This window comes from Diaporthe amygdali (assembly GCF_026229845.1).
Source record: "Diaporthe amygdali strain CAA958 chromosome Unknown NODE_39_length_394161_cov_64_078529, whole genome shotgun sequence".
In the NCBI taxonomy this organism is placed as follows: domain Eukaryota; kingdom Fungi; phylum Ascomycota; class Sordariomycetes; order Diaporthales; family Diaporthaceae; genus Diaporthe; species Diaporthe amygdali.
In genome coordinates, this window is record NW_026517059.1 from 141002 (window position 1) to 154856 (window position 13855).

General features: G+C 53.5%; 5 protein-coding genes across 5 annotated transcripts; 2 read left to right on the plus strand and 3 right to left on the minus strand.

The window, feature by feature from the left end:
* Nucleotides 1-705: 705 nt before the first annotated feature.
* On the plus strand, nt 706-1890 carry J7T55_000166 (uncharacterized protein; the record flags this gene model as incomplete). Its single annotated transcript, XM_053133776.1, has 1 exon — nt 706-1890. One exon carries the CDS (start codon nt 706-708, stop codon nt 1888-1890), a length of 1185 nt encoding a protein of 394 aa, XP_052988364.1.
* A 1490-nt stretch (nt 1891-3380) lies between these two features.
* J7T55_000167 (uncharacterized protein) lies at nt 3381-5675 on the plus strand (the record flags this gene model as incomplete). Its single annotated transcript, XM_053133777.1, has 2 exons — nt 3381-3504; nt 3613-5675. The coding sequence occupies 2 exons, from the start codon at nt 3381-3383 to the stop codon at nt 5673-5675; spliced, it is 2187 nt and encodes a 728-aa protein (XP_052988365.1).
* Nucleotides 5676-6055: 380 nt separating this feature from the next.
* On the minus strand, nt 6056-7082 carry J7T55_000168 (uncharacterized protein; the record flags this gene model as incomplete). The annotated part of the gene is made up of 2 exons (XM_053133778.1): nt 6056-6333; nt 6428-7082. The coding sequence occupies 2 exons, from the start codon at nt 7080-7082 to the stop codon at nt 6056-6058; spliced, it is 933 nt and encodes a 310-aa protein (XP_052988366.1).
* Nucleotides 7083-8319: 1237 nt separating this feature from the next.
* On the minus strand, nt 8320-9333 carry J7T55_000169 (nicotinamide mononucleotide adenylyl transferase; the record flags this gene model as incomplete). Its single annotated transcript, XM_053133781.1, has 3 exons — nt 8320-8436; nt 8494-9010; nt 9104-9333. The coding sequence occupies 3 exons, from the start codon at nt 9331-9333 to the stop codon at nt 8320-8322; spliced, it is 864 nt and encodes a 287-aa protein (XP_052988367.1).
* A 1960-nt stretch (nt 9334-11293) lies between these two features.
* J7T55_000170 (high-affinity nicotinic acid transporter) lies at nt 11294-13371 on the minus strand (the record flags this gene model as incomplete). The annotated part of the gene is made up of 8 exons (XM_053133782.1): nt 11294-11506; nt 11571-11597; nt 11667-11725; nt 11808-12021; nt 12082-12341; nt 12463-12529; nt 12581-12633; nt 13005-13371. 8 exons carry the CDS (start codon nt 13369-13371, stop codon nt 11294-11296), a joined length of 1260 nt encoding a protein of 419 aa, XP_052988368.1.
* Between the last annotated feature and the right edge of the window lie 484 nt (nt 13372-13855).

Below are 13855 nucleotides of genomic sequence, written 5' to 3' on the forward strand. Positions count from 1 at the left end.
TAGACATTGTGAGCGTTCTTCGGCATAGCCTCTAGTTTTCTACAACTTATAAAATCTATATAAATCCCTTTCAATTTAAAACAAAACGGTGTGGAGAGCAGAGGTAGTAAGGGCCCCTCCCGAAGCTCTGCATCCGACTGTATAGCTACATTCTCCAGTCGCTGCACCAAGTGCCGCCACGACGAAAGACTGCTACGTCCTCGTAGCGAATCGGTCGTAGTGGTTAGGCGGAAACTCATTGCGCAGTAGCTGAGCACCACGTCCCAGCGCCTTAGACATTCTGGCGCTCATTTGTTTGGCGCGACTCGGCGGTGGCTGCTCTGCGTAAATATTTCTGACGTCCAGCACTTATACTGCCGTCTTGTTGTTCACAAATGTAGGAAAGATCCCACAGTTGGAAATGAATACCCGTGTGGGCCACGTTTGCAGTGTGACCCACCCAAGCTCAAGTCGCAGATCGAATTGCTTGCCTAGCGTTGTTGCAGTGCGGTTCGCCCAGGAGAAAAGGTACCTGCACGAGGCTTGTAGGCAGACCCACCTTGGAGGACGAGGAAATGGGTCTAGGGCGAGGAGGGCTATATCCGCGATACCCCGTACGGGTTCGAGCTGACGTGCCGTTCGTTACCCCTCATGATTTTCAGTCTTTTGCCATCGCAATAATTCTCGGTATCGCAACACCCACGGAGAACAGTCAAAACAGACAACATGACAGGGGCAAATGGCACATACGATCCCAAGTTCAAGGGTGTCTTCGCAAAATTTGAACAATTTCTGGAGTCTGGACAGGAAGTAGGGGCTTCCCTGACTGTGAAAATAGATGGCAAGGATGTTATCAACTTGTGGGGAGGTTATGCATCCGGTGAACGCACGCGCCCGTGGAACGAGGACACTATCGTCAACGTCTATTCAACGACGAAAACCGTCTCCGCACTTGCAGTCCTCTTGCTGATCAACGACGGCCAGCTTTCACCATACGACAAAGTCGCCAAGTACTGGCCCGAGTTTGCGGTGAACGGGAAACAAGACATTGAAGTTCGTCATCTGTTGTCCCATACCTCGGGACTCGCAGTTTTTGAGGATGTCACGACGATGGAGGACTTATGCGATGTCAAGCTGATCACGTCGAGGCTCGAGAAACAGGCACCCCGCTGGGAGCCAGGCACTGCTTCGGGGTATCACAGCTGGACCTATGGCTTCTTACTAGGAGAGCTGGTTCGCCGCATAACAGGCCTAAGCCTCAAGGAATTCGTATCTCAGAAGATTGCTGGTCCTCTGGGAGCTGATTTCCAGATCGGTGCCGCTGAGAAAGACTGGTCCCGCATTGCGGAGCTGATTCCTCCTCCCCCGTTTGACTTAGCTGAGTTGGCGAAACTCGGTCCAGACTCTCTCATGGCCAAGATGCTGTACCCCGTCGCGGATGCCAATTTTGCTCACACCCCACTTTGGAGGAAAGCGGAGGTTGGTGCGGCAAATGGACACACGAACTCGCAGGCCCTCGCTCAGATTTGGTCAAATGCACTCACGATCAGCGACGAGAGCAAAAGACTATTGTCAAATAACACAATCGAACTCATTTTCAAGGAGCAGTCGTACGGACCGGACTTGTGCATGGGAATCCCTGTACGATTCGGCATTGGGCTGGGCATCAGAGGCAATGGAGATACCATTATTGACTCGTGGATCCCTGAGGGCAGGTTGTGCTTCTGGGGAGGTTGGGGCGGCTCTATGGTCATCAATGACTTGGATCGTAACATGACAATTGCATATGCGATGAACAAGATGGAATCGGGCACCGCGGGAAACACTTCTGTAAAAGCCTACGTCGAAGAGATTTACAAAACTCTTGGGTGCCTTCCGCTATCCAATGAGACTGGTAATGGTCGTTTGTAAGAGCCAAACTGTACATAATCTGGCCAAAGTCTTAAGCAAATAAAGTAAACCATCATAATTGGCTCCAAAATTCTCAAAGCTATTGCATTGAGCAAACTGGTATCTAGGCTTTAATAATTTGGCGTTCTGATTCCATTTGGGCAAAGGAGTTCATGGCCAGCTCCAAACTTTTGTTACCTGAGAGCATCATTCTCGAGGGACCTAACTGTCTTACTCTTCCACTCCCACTTCAAGTACTCCTGTTATGCAAAATAGCTGGGCCAAGATATGCTACATGTGTCTCACAATATTCGGTTGGATTCAACCACCTATATGAGTGCGGGACGTCATGCGGCTAGAAACAGTTTGGCCAGCAGCGATATGGCAGGCTTCCAGAGAAAATCCTGATTCCAAATGGGGATCGTTATGTGTAGCAAATTATCATTGCAGAGTCAATTGGTGGTAATGGGGCACTGTTGATATTCTCTTCAAAGGAACTTTAGGTCAACGTCAACAGCTTTTGGGAGAAGCGGCATCTCTGATTATATACGAAACGTCACAACAGACTGACAAATATTTGGGCGGCCTACTTCGCGCTGTGAGAATAGTTGTCTTTTTTTATGTCTTTCTGGCCAATTTTCAAGGGCCAGGGTGGTTCTAACTTGGAAACTTGAATGAGCCAAACATTGTTTCAATCTTCTATGTCGCCGTTGCTACTTATTCCTAGGCCTCTCTTTCCTGAGTCCATGCCAAACATTTCTTATCATCCCTTCTTGAGTCGCAATTCAATTGACGCCGCTCTTGAATCCATCACTGCCGTCACATTGTGCCCAGGCAAGACTAGTGACAAGACATGGGCTATAGCTGCGGTTTATTGGGACATTCGTCGACATATATTCTAGAGAACCAAGTTCAGTTAGAGAACAATAAGTATGTAACCATGAGAAGAAGATATTGAATCAGCAAGAAAGCCGAAGGCGGAGCTTGTGGCGCGCTCTTCCCGCAGCACTTCAGCCAAATCCGGTAACTCAGTCGTCACAACAATGAACCAACAAGGCCGAATAAGTGTCACAGAAAGACAAACACGTCGCAATAACTTGATGCGCTCATAATGGATCTCTCACTTCGCTGTGAGTGCTCTTGGGGCTCGTCTGAGTAGAGCTGCGACAAAGAGGACCATTACTGCTGCTGCCCGGAAACGGCTGCAAAGGTGGCGCATTTGAAGCAAGACCAGAAACGGCACAACAATGAACAAGTCTGCGACCCTTTTAGACTTGGTCTGCTCTCCTGTTGAAAGTCATCCAAAACTCTGCACCGAGTCTCTATATGTCATTTCGTTGTGGCCAAGTCGCCATCAACCGTGTGTATCCCCTGGGATTTTGGCGCCTTGCAACACCACCCTCCCGGCACCGCCCTTTCAACGAGGGCACGAGGGCCAGACAACGTTGGAGCAGCAGCATTGGCACACTCATAGTCAGTGAGACTCGTCCGATTCATACCAGGCAGCCATAATGTCGCAACAGTTTACACTGCAAGAGGTTGGGGACCACAACCGGAATGACCCCAATAACCAGTTCATGGTCATCGATGGCCACGTTTACAATACCTCCCATATGCCGGCTACATTTCCAAACTGTAAGACAGTAACACCGTTGATCAAGGAATGTTCCTAGTGGAACGATTAATCTTGAGCTCTTTCAATGGGGACTCCAAGAGCATAACTAAGCTAATCCTGTTGCCAAGGCACTTTAAAAATCGATAACATTCTGGCAGCCCTGGGAAGAAGCGTTGACGTATCAAATTTGTTCAGTGCGGGCCAGGACCACGGAGACCGTGTCGTGAGGGTCATGAGGTCTACTCCTCATTGCTACGTGGGTACTATTGTCGCTGCGCCGGGCGGCGCCCAGACAGGTGATCAGGGCCACCAGGGCCACCATGCACAGACTGGAAATCGTGGAAACAATGGACATCATGGAGGTGATGGAGACCAGGCCGATGACAATGGCGACGACGATGAAGCCGAGAGGCAACGCCGCAAGGAGGCCCGCGCCAGGAGACTCCGCAGGGCATACGACCCTCTCAGGCAGGACCCAGATGACGAGGACGAGTACCCGGCAGACGCCGTCGCCATGGGCTACCTCCCGGACCTGGATGCCCGCCGCTGGCGCGAGAAACGCATGCGCCTGGCTCGGTTCATCCAGTTCAGCGACGGCCCCACCATCGATGACGACGCTGTCGAGCACGACCTCGCGCAGTCGCTCGACCTGGGCTTCACCAGGGAGATCCAGTACCAGAGGCATCTCGTGGGCGGGGATGCCAGGGGGTGTACTGGCTCGTTCCGCGCCGCGAGGCCGCCGCCGCCGCTCTCTCAAGTCATGCCGAGAACCAACTTGGACGCTCTGGATGGCCGGCCGCCGCCAGGAGATCCGCCACCTTCAGATCCGGGCAGTGATGATTCCCCTGGTGGCACAGGCGAGGGAGGACGACCACACGGAGCAAGCCGACACGTACGATCGTGGTTCCCTTCCACGGCCATCCAAACACTGCCTCGACAGAATCAGCAAGCCACTCCGCCGCAGACTCCTCATGGCCCTCCTCCCCAGGCTGCACCGCAACATGCGCAGCGTCCACCGCAGCAGACGCCTCAGCAAGAGCTAGATACAGCGCGGAGGACACGCGAACAAGAGTTGTCCCAGGCACAGGAACAGACACGCCAACATCAGCAGGATGAACTACAACTACAACAGGAGCAGCAACGACGACGGGATATTTTGCAGGCACAGACGCAACAGGTGGCGGACCTATTAGCACAGTCACCAGGGCCGTCTCGTTGGCAAGGTTGGCAAGTACCGAATGGTCACGCAGTTGCCGATCAGCAGCAGCAGCAAGAAGAAGAAGAACAACAACAACAATATCAGCAGCAGGAGGAACAGCAGCAGGAGCAGCAGCAGCAGCAGCCAGAGCTGGATGAGGTACATAGGCAACGAGAAGCACAGAGACGGCGAGAAGCACACAGGCAGCGAGAGGCAAACAGGAGGGAGTATGAGAGGCAGACAGCAGAGATGGACGCAGCAGCGCAACAAGAAGCACAGCGAATAGCACAGCAGATGCGAGACCAACAGGCTCAGCAGCAAGCAAATAAGGCGGCCCAGGTGAGTGAGACGTCAGTCAATACTGCCCTACTGCCTGGCTCCAATAGCCTACTGCCGAAGCAGACGACCAAACCGAAGACGGGCAAGGGCAATCAAACCACCAAGAAGCCCAAGGCTCCCAAGAGGCCCGCCGAGGCAACAGCAGCACAGGGCGCGCCAGACCCCAAGAGGCTGCGGCCGGACTCGCCCAGCTGGAACGAGGACAAAGACGAAGATGACACGATGTTGCTGAGCACGGAGGACACCGGCACCCAGGGGGGGGTTGAAAGGTTCGACGATGACAGTAAGCGACCCTACAGACCGGGCGAGGAGCCATGGAGGGAGATGGACCCATACCAAACCATAAGTCTCGGGCTGGACGAGTTTGATAACGAAGACAACAACCTAGGAGACAGCGATCGCCCCGAGAAGACGTTGACGGGCGCCGCCTTGCCCACTATCGTTGCTCCCTCTGACAACATCTCAGTCCCGATATTAGGCTTCCCCGACCAGCCGCCCTCGTTAATCCCATTCGGTATTCCCACCGGCCAGACCGACACAGTGCCCATCAACATGCAAGGCTCGCCCTTGCCAACCGACATCAGGGACATACTTCATTGGACTCGAAACAGTGAGAGCGCGTCTCCCACTCCGCCCGGGGCCGGGCAGAGTTAGTTCTGGCTTGACTGTTGATGGGATTGGGTTTTGGGCCTCTGTGATTCCACTTCGTCTCGGGGGGGGGGGGGGGGTTGATGTGGAGAGAGTGGGTTTGCCCACAAGGAGATATAGCTCCTTGAGAGAGAGCCTTCAATTTTTTAGAAAAGGGGTGAAGGTTGGTGCAACATGGACGGCTGATTGTAAGAAAAGACCTTCAGGAAAAGAGTGATGAGGCAGACGAGGTCGGTTCCGAGAGGGTTGGTTCCCTCGACCCATTACTCCTCAGCAGGAGACTACTTCCCTTTGTTCTTCATAGTGTTCATGCAAGTCTTGAAAATACGCGGTAGCACTCGTCGTCATGTGACAGATGCCCCCATGTCCATGTTATCTTTTTCGGATCACCACATGCCAAAATGAGACCTCAGCCCAAACAGCCAGTATGCCACACCAAAAGCCGCGCCACCCAGGTGACACGCATGATTAATATTGTCTCTTCGGAAAGCTGGTATAGGTTCCCTGGCTAGCGAGGGGATGGTCAGGCCATGGCTCCGGGAGAGCGCGGCGAAGAGGTCGGACGCGCAGCTTATCACTGCTGGAGCGAAGACACAGTGATAAAAGTTGCCGATTCGTGGAATCTGAAAGGCCACTACAGGCTCCAGGAGGACCGCCGCCGCCACTGCAGTATTGCCATAGTGTCAGCCCCTTTTTCGCGGCGAGACAACTTCTTGACCTGTGATTGGCGGCCATGAAGTATCGCGAAAGAGACTCACTAAACCCATAAACAGCACCACTAGCCCCAAGAGAAAAGCTCGGCTCCCACCAACCCCCGTGTGCAAGACCGGCCACGCTGCCGCAGATCTGCGAACCGAGCATCAGGACGGCGAGTTCTCCGGGCCCCAGGCCCAGGTCGAAGCACCGTGACGCCCAGAGGTAGAAGCTGCACATGTTGGCGACCAGGTGTCCGGGCGCGTAGTGGCTGAACCCGCACGTCAACACAGTCCACCACCGGCCCTGGCGAAGGTTCAGAGCCGAGAGCGCAAAGTTCCCGGCCATGAATTCCAGGCTACGGGGGGCGGCGACCAAGAGGAGGGGGGGCCAGCCGCGCTGCTGCTGCTGCTGCCACGATTCGAGCACCGCCGCGGTCTCTTCTGCGGCGTGGGCCCATGCGACGGAGACGGCGACGTTGGCGCCGATGACGCCCCATATGAAGAGCCTGCGGACGTACTTTGGTGATCGGGCCGGCAGTGACGCCTTGATTTGACGGCGGCTGAGGGCCTTGAAGGATCGCCTCCAGGGCGAGTTATTTGCCCAGTCAAGAAAGCCTGCGTAGGCGCATGTTGTTACCAGGTTGATGCCCACTACATGGAGGTTGGGCCAGAGGGAATAGGTCTCAGGGTCGAGGAGTGGCGAGCGTGATGACTGCATTGAAAGTTTCGTTGTCAATTAGCCAGCATAAGCCCGAGAGAGTTCGTCGGACGGGTACGTTGTTGGAATCCAGGAAGACTCATATACGGCGTAGCCATATGTACGCATGCAGGACCTGTTCTGTAGTTCAACAAGCGTAGGAACATCCATCTTATTTCGGGAGAGATAAGGCAAGCAAGGTGTAGCCATTGGAACTTCATTCAGAGCGGGTGTCGAAAGGGATTGCTTCTCCCAAGCCACTTGACGCACCCATGGGCAGACTGTGCCGTGGCTTGGGTCGATTCACCACTCAGATTGTCCAAGTCCAAGGTATGCCTCTTCGGCCAGCCTTGTCGATTTCCCTTTTGTTGGGCCCCATCCCCCTCCCCCCATCCCTTCCTTTGCGCTCGGGGGGCTAAATGCTGTGTATAAATCTTGACAGGTCATTAGTGTGCATCAGTGGCTTGCATCTCTAATGGCACTCCATTTATGCATCGGCAAGCAAATGCGCAATCATTGCTTCTTGCATGTTACACCAGGGGATTCATTTCAGGGGAACAGCCACAAAAGATAGGCGTCAAAGGTTTGGCAAGGCAATGAAGACAGACATTGATCGTGGTAATCATGTGGCAGAAGTGCCAAGACTGTATTGACGCTTCCAAGGTCGGATGCAGTGATCCGCCAAGTGCTGTGTTTCATTGGCCTCAACTAAGCCTCCACGAACGCCGTAGCCTATCGGCCTCCTCGTAAGGGGCAGGCTTGGGGCCTCGAACCCCAATAAAACAAAAACAGAATGCCGTCCTTGATGGTAGTCGCAGAGTTGGTATCCAAAAACACAGAAGCCCTCTTCCTCGCAATGTCTTACCTCCTAAACCTCTCCCGCGCGGGGCTCTTTGATGCAAAGCGTTGTTGCTCACAGGCAGTATCGGCAGTCTCGGACATCCTGTTTACAGATGGCATTTCGCTGTACCCATACGGGGAGAACGAAGACGAAGCCTGGATCGGAGGAGGGAATTTGAATTCGCCTCCGCCAAGAGTCGGTAGTGTACACGGCTCCAGGAAACTCATGACCCTCTATAAAGAGCTAAGAAATTACTGGAGTTCCGATGTAGACTGTGGCACTGAAGCATAGGTGGGCCGATAGCCGATGCCCTTCCTCATTCGTGCTGTTCGCTGGGGCCTTCTAAGGCTGTTTATCGAGGTAAAATTTGTACAAAGTCGCTCAAGAAAAAATGACGCATAATGTACTCGGCGGAATCTACTCCCGGTAGAGACCGTGGTGGTGGATGTACTCGATGACCGAGTCCGGTACAACATACCGGAGAGACAGATCCCTTTTACGCATCAGACGAACCTTGGTGCTAGAAACATCGTTCTGTGGGCAATTGCGTCAGTAAATTGATACAAGGACTGATAAATGGGGCAAACGCACAGTGATCACTTGGGGGATAACATGGATATTGTCCTTGTATTCCTTCAAGCCCGCCAAAGCTTCGTCAATATCGGTGCCTGTCCTCTCTATTATGAAGGCACCGAATTTCCTCAAGATGTGATCCAAATCCGCAAGGGACCAGACACCGGGGGTGCTCATGGTCTGGATGAGATCCGCCCCAGCGAGCAGCGCGATGCGCACGGGCTGCTTGTTGCCATGCACGTCCTCGCAGCCACCGATGACATGGTTGATTTCGTGGTCGAAGTGGTCGAGGACTTGGGCAGTGGGGAAGTAGTGGGGTTGAATGGCCTCCCATGGGTCGCAGGTCAGCCACTCCGAGGTCTTCTCTGCGGCGTAGGAGCACATCTGAATGCGGTGCTTGGCGGGTGCCAGGCCGGGTTTCTTGTATGCATCGGACACGGGAGACAGAAAGCCGCCCACGATTTCGTACTTGGTGTTGAAGCGAGCGTAGTCGGAGGCCATCTCGAACATGCGCAGGTGGAGATAGGTGATGGGGCTGTGGGGGTGGCAGTATTCGTCAGTGAGGTTGCTCGCCTTGCGTCATCATGGGAGGGGAGAAAGAAAAAGATTATGGGGAGAGACAACGAACCTGAAGGAACCGCAAGCTACCAGAACCAGAGGTTGCTTGCCCTCATGCCTTTGCCTTCGCAGGAGCCGTTCTGAGGGGAATCGGTAGGTGTCGGGCGACAATTGGGAGTCGGGGATGATGTTTGGCAGTGAAGTGGTAGCCTCTTGGGCATCCTGGTCGAGATCGTGATCCATCTGGTCGATGGGAGGGTCGGCCAGCTGCTGTTGTTGTTGAGAGGATTCGGCAGTCATGGTTGTGACTGGTGATGGGTGGAAGAAGTCGACGAGGACTTCTTATTCTGGGAATGGCAGATGTCGCTTGGTGATTTGTATGAGTAATGACTCTTGGTCGGTCGCAACGGTTGAATGGAGGGGCTCCCAGGGTCGGCTGCAAGGGCGAGTCTCGGGGAGGTGGATTGTGGTGGATTGTGGATGTAACTGCGATTGCGACAGCGACAGGGAAGGCGGGATTATGTAGGCAAAGCGGCGCGGGGATGTAGAGGGGCTGGCTGGGTCAAGGTCAAGGTCACGGCCGTAAATGTTGCGATGCCGAAAGCCGCAAGCCGCAGGCCGCAGTCGAGACTGAAATCCAGCACAACCGAGGTGTGTCTGGGGTTGTGTACGTGTATTGTGCAGAGCTGATCAAATCAGATCAGATCTAGGTGATGTTGCCTGGAATGGAAATGCCCACTAAGAATTGGTGGTCCGAGTAAGCCGTGGGCCGCAGCAAAAAGGAATAAGTAGAGAGTCAGCGTGCGAGTTAAATACTGTCTACTGTCTGTCTGTCGTACCCCTCTGTGGCCGGGCAACAGGGCTGCAGTAGCGCGATGACGAAACACAGCCTGTGATTGTGATGGCGGCAGTGTATAGATAGATAACAGTGAATGGGGGATAAATAAGTGAACAAGTATACTGAGAGTGCGACAGACAGAGAGAGAGAGAGAGAGAAAAGCAAAGAACCGTGAGTGAGTTGTTTTCTCAAGTGGTTAATGGGAAAAGAGGACCCAAGAGAGAACAAGGTGGGCTGTGCGTCGTGACTTCCCAGGTTGGTTGGTCTTGGATCTCATAGTTTCCCGCCGATTGTCGGTGCAAAAACCAGAGAAACGGGGACCTAGACGGCACGCGATTTCAAAGCCGTTTTGGTTTAGGCCCCCCCTGGGACATGGGACCTGGGCCCCTGGTATTCAGGGCAATTCTGGCAATTCTGGGCCGTTTGGATTCGGCCTTTGACCTGACCTGACCCGACCTCGCCTGGGCCGGCGCCACGCCGAAGTAAGAGTGAGTCTGGACCACCTCTGCGGGGGCCGACCGCAAGCTGGACGAGGGCCTGGGCAATTCCTTAATCCACCTTCTCTCACCCACGTTTTTGTCTCCTGTCGAGCACGACCAGCTGACTGAGACACAAGAGGGAGGGTGAGAGGGTGAGAGGGTAAGAGGGAGACAGGTACTATGTAGATACGGTAGACAGACCCCCACTATCTATAGCACAGGGTGCACAAGGTGGTTGCCTCCCACTTGTTTCAATGACAACACCTTCCCAAGCTCTGCATCCTTCCTGCCTCCTGCCAGCGCAGGTAGAAACTGTCCTAGGTACCTAGGTAGATAGGCGATTGCATCGCTTATCAGCTCGAAACACGAAACGAAGGAAAGAGAAAGCAATGGATCTGGGGTCTTGTTCAATCCAATCGTCCACCGTTTGGAATGCATGGCACCATTTGACTGCTGACCCAATCAACCGGGTCTGACTGACGTCGTCAAGACGCCCGCCCAGCTGCCACTATCACTTTTGCCAGATGCCAACGCCTTGACCAGAAAGCTTAATAGACGATTGCATTGCATTGCATTACGACATGTGCGTTGCTAAGAGCTGGAGAAGGATCTCCGAAACCGATTGGCGCTCCCGTGACCGCCCAAGAGTTGTCATCCCTGGCCGCTGAGAGCTGTGGCTTAAGGGTCCCATTATTATTGCAGCATGGCCATGGCGTGACGGACAAAGCACAAGGGCAATGCTCCATCATAGAAACCTCTACTGCTGAGTGCTGTGGTACAGCAACACTCAGCCTCATCAAGAAACGACTTCACCACGCGGCTGTCTCGGCCAGAACGGACCCAGGCAAGCAAGCAAGCAGTTGAGACAGACGAACAGCACCGCCCCCACCCCACACTCGGCAAGCACACATGCAACGTCCTCTGCAGATCAAAGACATGGCGATCAACAACCCTGCGGCTTGGCTTTGTCCTTCTCGCCTGCGACGCTTGCGCTCTCACTCTCGACAATGGCCGCCGCTTCCGCTCTTTTGTCCTGCATGTGCACCAGGAACCAAGTGAGACCGATCATGGCCACCGTCACAGTCAACAGCCCGACACTGGTGCTGTAGCTGACCTTGTACGACGGTCCGAACTTGGGCTGGTAGACTTGTGGTCCCTGGCACGATGATAGTCAGCTACACAACGTCTGACAGTGACACGTCGGTGGAGGCACCACTCACCACGATGCCCATCAGCTGTGTCGCACCCTACAAGGCAACAGTCGAGTCAGCCAAAGTATCCTCTGCATCAAGATTCCCTCGTGCCTGCCGACTCACATTCGTCAATCCAATCGCCAGCCCTGCACTCGTCGTCCCACTCGTCGCTCTAATACGTTCTGGTCGCCCGGGCACCGTATTAGCCATTTCATGCATTGAGGTCTGGGCCCTGAGGGGCCTGTGTCACAGAACTCAACTCACCTGGCCAAATGATCGGGAAGAAGCTCTGTGTGGCAGCCGTGGCTATCACGACAAAAATGTACTTCGCCGTCGCATTGTCGACTGTGATGAGCAGGATGTAGAAGATGATTTGCCCAACCTCTAGCCCGATCCCGGCCACCCACGGGCTGAGCCGCTTCGTATGGGTGAGGTATCCCAGCGAGAGGAGGATGAGGAAGACGGCGGCGTATGCTGGCTATTTGTACAGTCAGCGGGGGGGGACGATAACTGAGTCTGCATGACCTGTCGTACTTACCATGGTCATCAGCTGTGATATTGCCGTATCTGATATGCCCAACTCATATATCACTGTAGGCAACACGAAGGTGATTCCGAAGCCTCCGATGCCGTGAGTGATCCAAATCAAGAGGAACGGGACAAAAGTCGGGTTGCTGAACGTTGCTTTGATCTGGCCGAGGTCAAATGTCTTGGATGCCATCGACGGCGCTCGGGCGGGCAGATCAACAACAAGTGCTTGCTTCTCCGCCTCAGAGAGGAAGGCAGCTGTCTCAGGGTCTGCGCAGCTCTTCGTTAGCAAACAATCGTCTCGTACCGATCTTACCATTTGTGCAAGACGGCTCGTGAAGGGTGGCGAGAGGGCGTGCGGCTGATGGTGGGAAACCTGCATGTAACTGACAATCTGGCAGGAAGAAGAACGTGTAGATTCCACAGAATATTGCTGGCAAACCTTCCAATATGAAGACCTTGAAAACGTCAGCTCGACTATCTCGGCCATATTAGTACGTGGTTCATACCCATCTCCAGCCAGCGAGGCCACCGACACCGTTCATGAAAGAGATCGCATAGGCTAATTTTCAATCAGTCGCGGTCTGATTCTGGGTTTTATCTGTCCGGATTTACCAAGCAATCCACTGATTGTGCCCGAAAACATGCCGCATGCGTAGAAGAAAGCCTATCTGGAGGATTAGCACTGAAACACACCAAATGACAGCCTGGTGTGCTCACAATCCTAAATGACAGTCTCTGAGTAGGGAACCAGAAACTGAAATGATATCTAGACCACATGATGAGCACGTTCATATGCCTGACAGATCAAAAATCAAGGAAATTAAGACACTACTCACAACACACCGGGATAAAACCCAGCCTCAGCCGCCCCAAGAAAGAACCGACACGCCAAGATCCCAGCATAGTTGACCGTTGCGCCCTGACACATACTAACAATACCCCAGGTGACCATGATACGCGCCATCCACAGCCGCGGCGTGAAGCGCTTGAGCGCCAGCGTCGCGAACGGCTCCAGCAGCATGTATGGATAGTAGAAGATGCTGAGAACCCATGCCCACTGCTGCGATGTCAGGCCGCCCAGCTGCGCCTTGATGCCGTCCCCTTCCTCAAGGTTGATGATGGCTGTGTTGCTGATGTTGGACACATGGATCCGCATGATCAGGTACACGAACGAGTACCAGAGGACCAGACGGCGGTCTACCTTGCGGTGGGCTGACTTGAGGCTTGCTTTGTGATCATCTTGCTCTGGGTCTGTGGCGCTTAAGTTGGATGGCGATGATAATTGTTTTGCTGACATCCTGAGTATTCAACTAACGATATTTCCCCTCGAATGGGACAATTACGAAAAGTCCTGGCGATTGTGTTCATTAAGATACGTCTGCAGGTGTATAACAGTTGCCAAGCAAGACTATCAAACACTTTGGTCTGCAACGAGTTAGATTTCACACCTTCTGCTTCCCACATGCATCTTGTCACGGTCAAGTGTGTTGAAATATGCGATTTGAAAATATAGCACTCGTCCAACACAAATCCACAATGACGTGCTCTGAGGAGTTCAACGTAATTGCGATATCCGGAACGGATCGCGGCAAGCATTGCAGTCTTTGCCTATTGTGTCCCCTACACTGTCGCTGAAGTACACGACATGAACATCAATTGAAGAATCTTATTGCCGACTTATGAGTATTTCGAGGGCAAGAGTTCTTGGCGTTTGTCTATTACACACATCCCATTAATGCGAGTCACCTTCTGGGGCTGTGACGCGGTCAAGTTCCATTGCG